The 15,651-nt window shown below is 41.1% G+C and overlaps 1 protein-coding gene across 1 annotated transcript; it reads left to right on the top strand.

Moving 5' to 3' along the window:
• Positions 1-15,240: 15,240 nt before the first annotated feature.
• On the top strand, positions 15,241-15,642 carry LOC148275633 (uncharacterized; the record flags this gene model as incomplete). The annotated part of the gene is made up of 1 exon (XM_088235430.1): positions 15,241-15,642. A coding segment is annotated over exon 1 (402 nt), but the record flags the coding sequence as incomplete, so codon positions are not given.
• Between the last annotated feature and the right edge of the window lie 9 nt (positions 15,643-15,651).

Genomic DNA, 15,651 nt, shown 5'->3' with positions numbered 1-15,651 from the left:
TGTTGATTTTTAGTTTTTTGTCAAAATTTTCACTTCACTTAACCTTTTTTGTTATTTTTGTTAGTGCTTTGTGTATGATTTTATGTGTTTATGTATTGTGTTGAAGCTGTGACATGGAATATTTGCACTTTCCGACATTTGTCTAGTGCCTATCCATCTTCGTCCCGCCCGCCCACGTTTTACCAAACAATGTCGCGATTCTCAGTCCAGTGTCATGCTTCATGCACAGGCGGTCACCTTGCGGTTTTTGCCAAGTGCGCGCTGCGTACACTAACCTAGTCACCACAACATATCCAGCAACTCGTGCGCATGTCGAGACTCGGAATTGGAATCAGCACCGTTGTCAAGGGAACCATGTAAAACCTTGACTGGAAAGGGATTAACATAAATTTATATTTCTATAACATAATAACAATAAATGTAACGAAAGTTACATAATAATTTATAACATTAAGTTACATAACAATAGATACTTAACAAAAGTTACGCACCTACTTCATAACAATAGATTTGTAGCAAAAGTAACATATCAACTTCAAAACAATAATGTAACAAAAGTTACATTACAGAGTCAGTCAAAACAACAAGTAACAACAAGTAAAAAAATAACAGTAACAACCGTAAAATGGTTAAACTATAGCAATTTAAATATAAAATATAGCTATGTCTATTGTTAGTGCATGCATATCACAGTTGAAAAGTTTTGGGTACCTGCCCCATTACTTGTTCATTAGCCTTATTTTTTCTATTATTAGTTTAGCGTAAGACACGAACTTTTGGGACAATGTGCTGTGCTGTAGAACTGTCCGAAAATTTTCACCTGCAATTTTTCTTTTGTTGCACTCTTTTTCCAAATCATACCTTTCTTTCGCAAACATTGGGCAGTGAAGGAAAAGATGTTGAACATTTTGCTCACTCAGCGTATCGCATGGGCAGGCACTGCTACTCTTCAATTTAAATCTGTGAAGATACGAAAGTGTAGCACCGTGACCTGTGAGAATTTGTGTTAATTCAAAGGTGTGTTTGTTTGCTTTGCCAAATTGTTTGCAGTCATTTAAATTTTCAAAGAAATACTTAGTTACTGACCCAGTGGAGCTTGTTTGGTAGCGGTTTTCCCATTCTTCGAGAGACTTTTCTCTTAGTTCCCTTTTTGCGTAGCTTAGCGGAAACTTTGTGTATAGCTTTACAGTTTTTACGTGTAAGGCTGCATCTTTCGCTAACTCATCAGCTCTATCATTTCCAGAGAGACCGTTATGACCACGTATCTACAAGAATTTGCATTTAATTAATTAATTAATTTACAATTAAATCTCGAGAAAAGAATTTCTCGAAATTTCTTGAAGATTTTTGTATGCATAATACCATGGGATTGTTAGGCGATCCATCATCTAGCGCCTGAATAGAGCTTTTTGAATCTGACAATAAGTTGACAGTCTTCCAGTTTTTCTTTTTGCTAGTGACCCATTCTAGTGCCTTCACAATTGCGAAGAGTTCGGCTTGGAATACCGTGCAGTAGTCTGCCATGGGAAGCTTCTTACTGTACAACTCTCCGGAATTGTCAAATGCGGCGAAGGCAGCGCCCACTTTCCCTCCAGTTTTACTGCCGTCCGTGTAGATGTCTATTTCATCCTCTGGAAATTCAAGTCTGGCGTACGTTTCTGGATGCCCAGTAGATAAGCCCACTTGTTTGCTTGGATGTGGAAGATCTGTATAGGCGATCCATCCTTGATACAATATGTCGTTTGGAGCATTTATGATAGTATGGTTCAATTTTGTGTAATAGATATCGCTAATCTCTTTAATTCTAATATCCAATGGCATGAGTCCTGCAATTGCCTGGACCGATGTGAGGGATGTAGTTCTATATGCTTTGCTTATTCTTATTCCCATTGACCGTTGAATTCTATTTAGTTTTGTTTGGATATTTTTCCTCTTTGCTGCTTCTGACCATACCGCGGCAGCATAAGTAATAGTGGGTTCTACTACCCCGGTATAAACCGTTCTTACTATTTCTGGGCTGAGTCTCCATGTCGGTTTGGCCATGAATGTTAGGCGATTTGCTATTTTCGCTGCTTTTTTTGTTATTGAGTCAACGTGTTTGCTCCAATTTAGATTTTCGTCCAGAACTCTACCAAGGATTTTACAATCTTTGACAAAATAAAGCCTTTTTCCTCTCATAAATATATTTGGAGGTTGTGCTTTTCTCTTAGTTATTAATAGAGCATTTGTTTTTTCTTCGGAAAATTTTAATTTTACTTTGCCTCCCCAAGAAGTGACTAAGGAGAGAGTTTCGTTTGTTATTTGTTCCAATAAGTTCGTATCTTTGTGCTTTATTAAAACTAGGACATCATCTGCAAATGCTTGTAAATGAACATTGCAGTGATAACTTAACTGTAAAAGTTTGTCTAGGACGATATTCCAAAGCACCGGTCCACAAGCAGATCCCTGTATGCAACCTTTGTTTGAACTTTTATTTGAGTATGCGCCAGCGTATTTAACTTCTACCATCCTGTCGGAGTGGTAGTCTTGGAAGACATTGAATATGTTCTTCGGGCACTCAAGTTTGGTTAATTGATTTAATATATGGGGCCACCAAGCGTTATCGAAGGCCCCTTTAATATCTAAAGATATAGCACAGACATGGTAACCATTCTTTGTTGCTTCTTAGAGAGTGACCGCATTCACCATGGCGTCTTCGGCACTCTTTTGTTGGGTAAATCCGTATTGATTAGGGCTTAGTTTTTCAAGTTTATTGAATCTCCATGAGATTCTTTTGATTAGAAGTTTTTCTAAGACCTTTCCAAATACGGGTAAAAGACCGATTGGCCTATATGAAGACACGTCTCCGTAATCTTCCTTACCTGGTTTTGGGATTACTTTTACTCTGGCAATTTTCCATAGTGCTGGGAAGCAGCCGAGTCTCAGACTCGCATTAAATATGCTATGAATGGTGTTCGGAATGCATTCGAATGTTTTTTTGCAAATGTCTGCAGTGAAATGATCGCGGCCCGGTGCTTTACTGGAATTTAAACTAAATAGAATATTTCTTATTTCTAATAACGTAAAAGGCATACCATTATCGGCTAGTAGATTTTTTGCTATATTTTGCCTAATTTCAAGTTGCTCGCTTGTTTCACCATGCGTGGTGTCATCCGAAAAGAAATGTTTAAGAAGCTCAGTTGCCGACTCCTGCGCTGAGGTGGTTTGAACGCCGTTGAATTTAAGCGTCTCGGGGGGTCGTGATTGTGAATTTCTTAATATTCTTTGTACCGTAGACCGAACTGTATCTTTATTTTGTCCCGTACAGAAATCCTTCCAGCTTTTAGTCTTAGCTAACGAGATCGCCTCTTTATATTTTTGCTTGATCTCTATGTATGCTGGTAATGTTATGAAATTTCTTCTACCAGCAGCCGAGTTAATCAATTTCCTCTTTAGTCTAATGACTTCTTTTTTAAGATCATTTAGTTCTGCAGTCCACCAGGAACATTTTTCGGTTTTTGTGGCTTTAATGTTGGGGATGGACGAGCAACAGGCTTCAGATATTGCATCTGTAATAGTACCTACCTGTCTGTTTAGGACGCTCGGTTCAATATTTTCGTCTATTTTTATTGAATTTAGCTCTTTTTCTGTTAATATTTTCTTTAAGGTTTTTTGAAATGTTTTCCAGTTTGCTTTGCTGGTTTTGTAAAGAAACGTCGTAGCGTCATTTACACAAGTATTAGAGTCGGTTCCTAATTTAATATTAAATGTAACTGCATTATGGTCTGAAAGAGCGGCTAGCTGTCGGTCGACTCGCCATTTTTCGACTAGACCAATCATGTTTGTAGAGCATGTTGTTATGTCTATGATGCTTGTTAACAAATCATTTCCTCGAAAAGTTTCGAATGTGGGTGTAGTTCCCTCGTTTAATATGTAAAATTGATTTTGGGACATGAAGTCATTAACTCTATCTCCTCTTTTATCTGATCTGTCGCTGCCCCACCAGATGCTCTTAGAATTTGCATCTGCCCCGATAAGAATTAGATTTTTGATCTTATCGTTCAACAAGGTGCTGATTTTGCTCAGGCAGGAGTCGACGTCTTCGCTTGGAGTAAAATATTGGGAGCCTAATACAAGTGTTTGTAATGTTGTTTTAATTTCAATAAAAACGCTCGTAGTATCACTATATTTATCTAAGAGTATGCAGCTCTGAGATATCTCAGTATTAAAAATTATAACGGCTGCTTTTACTGATGAATTTCGGCTACACTTTTGAAATATTTTGCCACTGAACGTTGATTTATTGATCTTTCTGGTGTAACCAGTATACGGCTCTTGTATGAGTGCTATGTCATACTTTTGTTGTATAGCTTGTTCTAAAAATGACAATGTGGCTGCCTCACATCTTTGGAGGTTTGCCTGAGCAACTTTGATGGTTTTTATAGATTTACTGTCCATAATTGACCATGTTTCTATATCTAACTAGTTGTCTTTGGTGTGCCAGACACTCCAGACTAAGAGCTTTGTGGTCAGTTGGTGTTTTGCTCTTATAAACTTTGTTGACTATGGAGCAGTTGTAACATTTGATTTTTATGTCGGTATTTAAGCATTGAGCAGCTTTGTGCTCTCCGCCACACTTCCAACAGACCTCTTTGTTTTTGCAATGAGCAACGGAATGTCCGTAACTCATGCATTTTTGACATGAAATGATGGCCATGTATTCTGCCACCCAGACTCTGTCGTACCCAATATTAACGCGTTCCATTTTAATGAGGCGGGACCATATTTCAGGCTCAACAGAAAGCACGGCGCATTTGCGTGTGACATCTTTTTTAAAGCTAGTGTAAAGAGAACGGAAGCCTTAGGAGTGGAAGTTTCATTAGTGTCTATTAGGGCTGTGTTTTGATTAAACAGAGCAGTTACGATCTGTTCTTTGGTAAGATCGGCGTCGATCCCCTTCAAGATGACCTTTGGTCTAATCTTGGTGCCGATTTGGGCTTTAAGACTGTCATTTTTTGAAATTTCGGCCGACAGCTGGTTGCATTGTTCTTCAGTATCGCACTGTATGCCGATTATGCCGATCCCTAATGCTGCAACGTTGACGGTGCTTTTAATAGTTTTTTCGAGGGTTTCGCTCGCTGTAGGCGTTATTTTAACCTGAATAATAACCGTGTGCTGAGTTTTCGGTTTCAGGACTGGTTGGTCGGAATTGTGATAAGCTGTTTGTAAATTTGCTGTTGCTACACGGGCATAACTCACAGGAGGAGTATAAACAGTAGCCGTATTTGGTTGAGAGGGAGTGTTAGATGGGGAAGACACTTGAGCTGCTAACACTGAACTGTGTCTAATTTCCTGTTCTAGGGCCTGTTCCGTAAAGGAGAGCTTCGCGGCTAGCATCTCCGATTGGTGCTTTAGACCAATAGCCATCATTTCTGACTCGAAGGTGGCATTTGCAGTAATGATATCAGAAAGGCATTCTGATAATTCATTCTTTATAGCAGCTTTAATGTTGCCGCTATGACAAAGAGCTCTGAGAGCCTATTCTGCTTTATCTTTAATTACTAATGCTGGGGATATTACGAGTTTGGAGGCTCGAGCGGGTTCAGATGCCTGCGGTTCAGCAGTAAAAGCTCTCTCTGAACCTGGGGAAGAGTCAGGTGGATCTGTTTTCTTTTTCGTAGGGGTACGTTGCATTTTACTGAGCGAGAGCTAAAAAAAAAAAAAGAAGTTGATTCGTTTGACTAGCGGCCGGTTTTAACGATTTTAACACGAAAATAGAAACAAACTGAATTTAAATGGCCTGAATGAATTTAACTTTTATATACGCACAAAAAAACTGAATCTAATGGCCGAACGCAAAGCAAATAAACATACAAAAAATACAATACAGAATTAAATGCTGCAAGTCATGCACAGAAGTGAAGTAGGAAGCACTCACCGAGCGGGCGTGACACAACAACTCGGTTGGGTTGGGTTGGGTTGTTAAATAAGGAACCGTTAAGTCAAACGCACATAAATTTAAATGAACCACTCTGCTTATTAGCGTATTATTATTTTAACATATTACAACAGAGATGAAGAACATTTGAAAAAAGGTAATATAGAAGTCTAGGCATCTACAGGGCTTATGACCTGTCAATGGCTGGTTTAAATCGGGTTTAAATCGGGTTGTGGTCCTGTGGCTAGTGTCTCGGACTCACGGACCGAAGGTCCGTGGTTCGAATCCCACTCTACCCCAACTCGATTCCATTTTCTAATAGTGAGTTATTTACAACTCGTTGAAAATGGCCCTCAAAATTAAATATTTGGGTAAATCATAAGAACGCAAATATTTCTTTTTAATTAAAAAAAAAAAAAAAAAAAAAAAAGTGGTTTAAGCGTATTATTAAATAATATCTATCGTCTTCATAGAGATCCCATCCCGCCGGACATTTATTTATTTATTTGGTTAACAAACAATGAAAAATAATATACAGAAACATTAAAATAAAAAATTGCACTACTTATTTTTCATCGATTAGATGTAAACACTAATAAAATACATATTTAAACAAAATGAACAATATAACCCACTTTATATAATAATATAAAATAAATTAGATAGACTAGATAATTTCTTATAGTCAGACATCTTAACGAATCCAATATTCTCCGGATTTCCCACAATTTTTCCGGAGTTTTCCAAAATTGTAGTAAACTTTAGAATTTTCCTTGATTATTCCAGATTTTCTTAGATTTTCCGGGGTTTTCCGGGATTGTAAAAGACTTTTGAATTTTCCAGGATTGTAAAAGACTTTTGAATTTTTCGAGATTGTAATAAACTTCGAAATTTTCCGGATTTTTTCGATTATTTCAGGATCATACTAGAATGTAAAATTTTCCTAATTTTCCTAGATTTTCGGGGTTTTCCATGATAGTATTAGACTTTGAAGTTTTCCAGATTATCCTCGATTTTCCGGGTTTTTACGGGATTGTAAAATAACATAATTTTCCAGGATTGTATAAGACTTAAGAGTTAGGAGGGTTAAGTTCAGGTCAGCAAGGGTATACAAAGGTCAGACCAGGTCAGCAAAGGTCAGGTCATAAGGGCAAAGGTCAGCAAGGGTCAGGTCATGAGGGCAAAGGTAAGCAAGGGTCAGGTTGGAAGGCAAAGGTCAGAGGTCAAATGTAAAATGTCAGGTCAGCAAAGGTAGGAGGTCAGCAAAGGTCAGAGGTCAAAGGTCAAATGTAAAATGTCAGATCAAAAAAGGTCAGAGGTCAAATGTCAAATTTCAAAAGTCAGGTCAGCAAATGGAGGGGTCAGAAAAGGTCAGAGGTCAAATATCAAAGGTTAAATGTCAGATAAGCAAAGGTCAGAGGTCAAATGTCAAAGGTTAAATGTCAGGTCAGCAAACGTCAGAAGTTAAAGGTCAAATGTCAAAGTTTAAAGGTCAAATGTCAAAGGTTAAATGTCAGGTCAGCAGTTGGGTTGGGTTGGGTTGGGTTGGGTTGGGTTGGGTTGGGTTGGGTTAGTCCGTCTAGACGGAAGGTGTCCTGTACCGTGTCCCCTCTAGAGGGGCAAGTAGATTAATTAGTTCTGGGGATCAAATTCATTATTTACAGTTTTGTAAAGCAGGATCTGATCAAAGATATCTTTTCTGTGTTAATGAATCAAGGATATGAATTTTTAAAGAAGCTAGGTATATAATTTGGAAAATATTGGTGTGCTTAATCGCAAGCGATTATTATCAATATTAATAGTTCGAATAACCGAATTAGATTATTCCTGTAATCGACTTTTTATTTATGGATAATGCGTTGTTTTTTTCAAAATACTTATGAAGAATGAAGAATAAAAGAAAAAAAATTAATTAAAAACATATAAAATAAATATGCCTATTCTTATAATGCATTATTGTATACACTAACTAAAAAAAAATACATAAAAACTTATGTATTGTACTCGAAATATTATTATTATTGTGAAAACGGTTTTTCTTTGGAAAAAGTGTTTTTTAATTAGGTATTTTTCCTATTTTTTTGTTGTTATTATTACTTTTTTAAAAAAAAAAAAAAAAATATTCCTTCACACAGGTTTTACCAAGGGGACTGTTGAGAAAGAAATGGTGTATTTCGATAAAATAATTAAATAAAATAATATTTCGAAAATAATAATAATAACGCGTAAATCAGGGAATTTTCATGAAACTATGTTTTGCTTAACGAAGTTTGGAAAAAGATATCTGGAAAGTATTGACCATTCCGAATTATAAATAAATATTACAACAGGAAAAATCGATAGTGATAGTTATTAATGTTATTTATATAGATGATGCAAAGAACTATGCTTTATGTTTTTTTTGTTTTCTTACTATTTCAGATGTATTCACTATGTATGATGTTATGTATTGTCACAAAAATGTTTCATTTTTATTTACGGTCCCAAATGAGTTTTTTTTAAACTCCTAGGAGTATAATATGTAAGATATGTATTATATTTTTCATAAATAAAATTAAAATAAATATAAATGTATATATTGAAATATTCGATACTTTTAAGGAATTTTTTGAAAACTGTAATATTTCATATGTGTAATACTGTCTGTAGCTCTGATTTAATATAGGGAAATCACTTCAAAACTTTACATTTTTATATTCGTGCTTTTCTTGTCTGATAAAGTTAAAGGTTTTAATATTTTTTTGTTTTGTCCTTAAAAAGTACAAACATAATACATGAATGTGCTAATATACTAACCTCTATCTAATTATTTTTAAAACATTTAATAATTATTAACATTTCTAAACAATATTCGTACACCTAAATAAAACTTCTTCAAGACCAACTCGAATGCAATTACTTTTTAAGATATAACTTATCTGCTACACATGCTTTATTTTATTAACTTACATTAAAATGAATGATTACTTTTGTTCACTTATTTCTAATGGTATTTCTTTAAACTGTCCAGCTCGGTGCACCAGCGAGTTCTGTGTCTTCGTTTTCTTACTAAATGGCAGCCTTACTTCATTTTTATTTCTAGTTTCATATCCGAGTTCACACTGATTAGAAAAAAACAGTGTTCTATAAACACAATAGTTTTGTATTTTGCTTTCAATACACATGAATTTGGTTCTAAAAAAAAGTTTAAAATGCTAGAACCCTAATTGAAATAAATAATTATAATTTCATCAAACTGTCCGACCTAATACTCTTTTGTTTGTTTTTTTGTTTATATTGTAACCAATTTGTCCTGTCCTGTCCTGTTCTGTCCTGTCCTGTCCTGTTCCAATAAAAGTTTAAAATGCTACAATTTATTGTCTTGTCCTGTCCTGTCCTGACCTTTCCTGTTATGTCGTGTCCTGTCCTGTCCTATCCTGTCCTGTCCTGTCCCGTCCTTTGCTCTTCTGTCCTGTCCTGTCCTATCCTGTCCTGTCCTGTCCTGTCCAGTCCTGTCCTGTCCTGTTCTGTCCTGTCCTGTCCTGTTCCAAACTTTTAAGTTTAAAATGCTAGAAACCTAATTGAAAATAATAATGTTTATTCTTACTGTCCTACCTAATATTTTTTTTTTGTTTTCTTTAATATTGTAACCAATTAATTGTTTGTCCTGTCCTGTCCGGTTATGTCGTGTCCTGTCCTGTCCTGTCCTGTTAGGTCGTGTCCTGTCCTGTCCTGTTAGGTCGTGTCCTGTCCTGTCCTGTCCTTTCCTGTCCTGTCCTGTCTTGTCTTGTCTTCTGTGCCAATAAAAGTAAAAAAGGCAACAGTTTATATGTCGTGTCCTGTCCTGTCCTGTCCTTTTACGTCGTGTCCTGTCCTGTTATGTCGTGTCCTGTCGTGTCCTGTCCTGTCTTGTCCTTTCCTGTCCTGTCCTGTCCTTTCCTGTCCTGTCCTTTCCTGTCCTGTCCTGTCTTGTCTTGTCTTCTGTGCCAATAAAAGTAAAAAAGGCAACAATTTATTGTCTTCTTCTGTCCTGTCCTGTCCTGTCCTGTTACGGCGTGTTCTGTCCTGTCCTGTTTTGTCTTGTCTTCTTCTGTCCTGTCCTGTCCTGTTATATCGTGTCCTGTCCTGTCCTGTTATGTCGTGTCCTGTCCTGTCCTGTCCTGTTAGGTCGTGTCTTGTCCTGTCCTGTCCTTTCCTGTCCTGTCTTGTCTTGTCTTCTGTGCCAATAAAAGTAAAAAAGGCAACAGTTTATATGTCGTGTCCTGTCCTGTCCTGTCCTTTTACGTCGTGTCCTGTCCTGTTATGTCGTGTCCTGTCGTGTCCTGTCCTGTCTTGTCCTTTCCTGTCCTGTCCTGTCCTGTCCTGTTAGGTCGTGTCCTGTCCTGTCCTGTCCTGTTAGGTCGTGTCCTGTCCTGTCCTGTTAGGTCGTGTCCTGTCCTGTCCTGTTAGGTCGTGTCCTGTCCTGTCCTGTCCTGTCTTGTCTTGTCTTCTGTGGCAATAAAAGTAAAAAAAGGCAACAGTTTATATGTCGTGTCCTGTCCTGTCCTGTCCTTTTACGTCGTGTCCTGTCCTGTTATGTCGTGTCCTGTCGTGTCCTGTCCTGTCTTGTCCTTTCCTGTCCTGTCCTGTCCTTTCCTGTCCTGTCCTTTCCTGTCCTGTCCTGTCTTGTCTTGTCTTCTGTGCTAATAAAAGTAAAAAAGGCAACAATTAATTGTCTTCTTCTGTCCTGTCCTGTCCTGTCCTGTTACGGCGTGTTCTGTCCTGTCTTGTCTTGTCTTCTGTGGCAATAAAAGTAAAAAAAGGCAACAGTTTATATGTCGTGTCCTGTCCTGTCCTGTCCTTTTACGTCGTGTCCTGTCCTGTTATGTCGTGTCCTGTCGTGTCCTGTCCTGTCTTGTCCTTTCCTGTCCTGTCCTGTCCTTTCCTGTCCTGTCCTTTCCTGTCCTGTCCTGTCTTGTCTTGTCTTCTGTGCTAATAAAAGTAAAAAAGGCAACAATTAATTGTCTTCTTCTGTCCTGTCCTGTCCTGTCCTGTTACGGCGTGTTCTGTCCTGTCCTGTTTTGTCTTGTCTTCTTCTGTCCTGTCCTGTCCTGTTATATCGTGTCCTGTCCTGTCCTGTTATGTCGTGTCCTGTCCTGTCCTGTCCTGTAAGGTCGAGTCCTGTCCTGTCCTGTCCTGTTAGGTCGTGTCTTGTCCTGTCCTGTCCTTTCCTGTCCTGTCCTGTCTTGTCTTGTTCTCAGGAGTCCTGTCCTGTCTTGTTACGTCGTGTCCTGTCCTGTCCTGTTCTGTCCTGTCCTGTTACATCCTTTCCTGTCCAGTCCTTTCCTGTCCTGTTCTGTCTTGTCTTCTTCTGTCCTGTCCTGTCCTGTCCTGTTATGTCATGTCCTGTCCTGTCCTGTCCTGTCCTGTTCTGTTCTGACCTGTCCTGTTCCAAACTTTTAAGTTTAAAATGCTAGAAATCTAATTGAAAATAATAATGTTTATTCTTACTGTCCTACCTAATATTTTTTTTTTGTTTTCTTTAATATTGTAACCAATTAATTGTTTGTCCTGTCCTGTCCTGTTTCGTCGTGTTCTGTCCTGTCTTGTCTTGTCTTGTCTTTTTCTGTCCTGTCCTGTCCTTTTATGTCGTGTCCTCCCCTGTCCTGTGCCAAAAAAAGTAAAAAAGGCTAGAATTTATGGTCTTGTCCTGTCCTGTCCTGTCCTGTTAAGTCGTGTCCTGTCCTGTCTTGTCCTGTCGTGTCCTGTCCTGTCCTGTCTAACCGATTAATTGTCTTGTCCTGTCCTGTCCTGTCCTTTCCTGTCCTGTCCTGTCTTGTCTTGTCTTCTGTGCCAATAAAAGTAAAAAAGGCAACAATTTATTGTTCTGTCTTGTCTTGTCTTCTTCTGTCCTGTCCTGTCCTGTTATGTCGTGTCCTGTCCGGTCTTGTCCTGTCGTGTCCTGTCCTGTCCTGTCTAACCGATTAATTGTCTTGTCCTGTCCTGTCCTGTCCTTTCCTGTCCTGTTATGTCGTGTCCTGTCCTGTCTTGTCCTGTCGTGTCCTGTCCTGTCCTGTCTAACCGATTAATTGGCGTGTTCTGTCCTGTCCTGTTTTGTCTTGTCTTCTTCTGTCCTGTCCTGTCCTGTTATGTCGTGTCCTGTCCTGTCCTGTCTTGTCTTGTCTTCTGTGCCAATAAAAGTAAAAACGGCAACAATTGATTGTCTTGTCCTGTCCTGTTAGGTCGTGTCCTGTCCTGTCCTGTGCCAATAAAAGTAAAAGAAGCTAGAATTTATTGTCTTGTCCTGTCCTGTCCTGTTACAGCGTGTACTGTCCTGTCCTGTTTTGTCTTGTCTTCTTCTGTCCTGTCCTGTGCCGTCCTTTCCTCTTCTGTCCTGTCCTGTCCTATCCTGTTAAGTCGTGTCCTGTCCTGTCCTGTCTTGTCTTGTCTTCTGTGCCAATAAAAGTAAAAACGGCAACAATTGATTGTCTTGTCCTGTCCTGTTAGGTCGTGTCCTGTCCTGTCCTGTGCCAATAAAAGTAAAAAAAGCTAGAATTTATTGTCTTGTCCTGTCCTGTCCTGTTACAGCGTGTACTGTCCTGTCCTGTTTTGTCTTGTCTTCTTCTGTCCTGTCCTGTGCCGTCCTTTCCTCTTCTGTCCTGTCCTGTCCTATCCTGTCCTGTCCTGTCCTGTCCTGTCCTGTCCTGTCCTGTCCTGTTAAGTCGTGTCCTGTCGTGTCCTGTCCTGTCCTGTTAGGTCGTGTCCTGTCCTGTCCTGTCCTTTCCTGTCCTGTTCTGTCTTGTCTTGTCTTCTTCTGTCCTGTCCTGTCCTGTTATGTCGTGTCCTGTCCTGTCTTGTCCTGTCGTGTCCTGTTCTGTCCTGTCTAACCGATTAATTGTCTTGTCCTGTCCTGTCCTGTCCTTTCCTGTCCTGTCCTGTCTTGTCTTGTCTTCTGTGCCAAAAAAAGTAAAAAAGTCCTGTCCTGTCCTGTTAAGTCGTGTCCTGTCCTGTCCTGTCTTGTCTTGTCTTCTGTGCCAATAAAAGTAAAAACGGCAACAATTGATTGTCTTGTCCTGTCCTGTTAGGTCGTGTCCTGTCCTGTCCTGTGCCAATAAAAGTAAAAAAAGCTAGAATTTATTGTCTTGTCCTGTCCTGTCCTGTTACAGCGTGTACTGTCCTGTGCCGTCCTTTCCTCTTCTGTCCTGTCCTGTCCTATCCTGTCCTGTCCTGTCCTGTCCTGTTCTGTCGTGTCCTGTCCTGTCCTGTTCTGTCCTGTCCTGTCCTGTGCCGTCCTTTCCTCTTCTGTCCTGTCCTGTCCTGTCCTGTTCCAAACTTTTAAGTTTGAAATGCTAGAAACCTAATTGAAAAAAATAATGATAATTTATTCTTACTGTCCTACCAAATATATTTTGTTTTGTTTTCTATATGTGTAATATTGTAACCAATTAATTGTCGTGTCCTGTCCTGTCCTGTCCTGTTAGGTCGTGTCCTGTCCTGTCCTGTCCTGTTAGGTCGTGTCTTGTCCTGTCCTGTCCTTTCCTGTCCTGTCCTGTCCTGTCTTGTCTTGTTCTCAGGAGTCCTGTCCTGTCTTGTTACGTCGTGTCCTGTCCTGTCCTGTCCTGTTACATCCTTTCCTGTCCAGTCCTTTCCTGTCCTGTTCTGTCTTGTCTTCTTCTGTCCTGTCCTGTCCTGTCCTGTTATGTCATGTCCTGTCCTGTCCTGTCCTGTCCTGTCCTGTTCTGACCTGTCCTGTTCCAAACTTTTAAGTTTAAAATGCTAGAAACCTAATTGAAAATAATAATGTTTATTCTTACTGTCCTACCTAAGGTTAGGTTAGGTTAGGTTAGGTTAGGTTAGGTTAGGTTAGGTTAGGTTAGGTTCCCCCCTGCGTCTGTCACCTTGTCGTGGTAGGGGGGCTTGTCGTCACTTCGGTGACTACTAAGAACAGACACAACCTGTATGATTATGTCAAATTTACTATCTACAGTTACGGTGCAGGGTGTCGGACGCCCAGTACCGGTGGTCGGGAGTGAGCAAGCGGGCTCCCGGGCATCGTCAGCCAGTGACCGCAGTGCGGAGGGGGTGGCCGACCTGGCCCCCACCGCATTTTCTGCTACAGGAAGCTTTTCGCGGCTGAAAGAGTTGCTTGCGCTACATCGCGCTGAGTTGGAGAAACTCAAAGTCTTCATCCGAGGGAGAACAAATGTTCATCTTCCTGTGAAGGAGGGAATCGTGTCTCTCACCAATTCCCTCCAATTAATTGATGAGCACTTGGAGGATCTTTCCGCGTCTCCCACTTCCATCACGGGAAAGGAAAATGTGGCCTTGAACATCTCGATCCATGGCAAAAAAGCAAAAGTTGCAAAACCGCCAGAACCGGCTCTAAAAAGAGGTAAAATGCCCAAGGCAAAGAGTCTTTTTCCATCCCCCGCCATCTCTCCGTTAGAGGGTCTTCCTTCCACCTCAGCTCAAGCGAAACGGATGGCACCACCAACAGATGGGGAGTGGAAGAAAGTCGCGAGGAAGAAAAATAAAGGAAAAAAACGCGAAAATACAGGGAATGTCGGCAGACCATGCAAAAGTGAGGCAGTCATTGTCAAGGCGACAGATTCAGCCTCTTATGCGGAAATCTGCCGAAAATTGGCCAAACATCCGAAGATGATCGCTCCTGATGCGCCTCAGGTAAGAGCTGCCAGACGCACCAAGTCAGGAGATCTTCTGCTGGAAGCCAAGAGATCCGTGGCAAACCTTTTAATGATCGTCAAGGAGATTGCTGGGGAAGGTACGATCGTGCGTCGTATGATCCCCACTACAACGGTCTCCATTCGGGACCTTGACGAAGGAGTTACTATCGGGGACGTTATGGACGCCCTGGTGAAACAGGCTGACCCGGACAGGACGGAGCACATCCGGGTTCTGAGTTTGCGACCCTCGTTTGGAGGCACCCAGGTGTGCTGGTGTGTGCTTCCTCATGGACGACACACCACCGAGCTCCTGAATAGAGGTAAGCTCAGGATTGGCCTGGTTGTGTGCCGAGTCCGGGAGCGGGCTAGCCTCACACGATGCTACCGCTGTCTGGAGTACGGGCATATGGCGGCATCGTGCCAATCCACGGACAGATCTGGAATGTGCCGCAACTGCGGCCAGCCAGGACATAAAGCCGTGGACTGCCGGGGAAGCCCACACTGTTTCCTCTGCGCTGGCAGTGGCCGCAGAGAGAGTGTCAAACACCGGAGTGGAAGCTCCGGATGTAAGACATTCCAAGAGGCGCTCGCATCCGCGAGAAAGAGACCAAAGAAGGCCCTTCCTTGACCATCCGATTCCTGCAGATCAACCTGAATGGCTGCAAAGCTGCCCAGGATCTGATGCTGCAGGTGGCACGAGAGCGGCGGGTGGATGTCGTCATTGTGTCGGAGCAGTACCGAAACCTGAAAAGGGGATGGTACCCAGATCCGACCACGAGGGCGGCGATCTACTTGCCCTCAGGCCTACAAATCACAAAGGCTGCGCCAGGTGGTGGAGGAACCGGATGGACCTGGATAGAGGTAGACGGGTACAGGATTTACTCCTGTTACTGCTCCCCGAATACCTCGACACAGTTGTTCGAAGAGCAAATGGAGAGCCTTCGAGATGATGCCCAAAATGCGAGGATCCCGGTCATAGTCGCGGGCGACTTCAATGCGAAAGCGGCGGAGTGGGGATCCGCGACGACAGACCGACGAGGGCAGATTCTCGGCGCTTTAGCGGCCTCTCTGCGTCTACATACGGCGAATGTT

Source organism: Micrasema longulum, unplaced genomic scaffold, assembly GCF_059751315.1.
Source record: "Micrasema longulum isolate JH-2025_06_02 unplaced genomic scaffold, ASM5975131v1 h1tg001372l, whole genome shotgun sequence".
Lineage (NCBI taxonomy): Eukaryota > Metazoa > Arthropoda > Insecta > Trichoptera > Brachycentridae > Micrasema > Micrasema longulum.
Note: the sequence above shows the minus strand (reverse complement) of the source record. Positions and strands in the feature narration are given on the sequence as shown.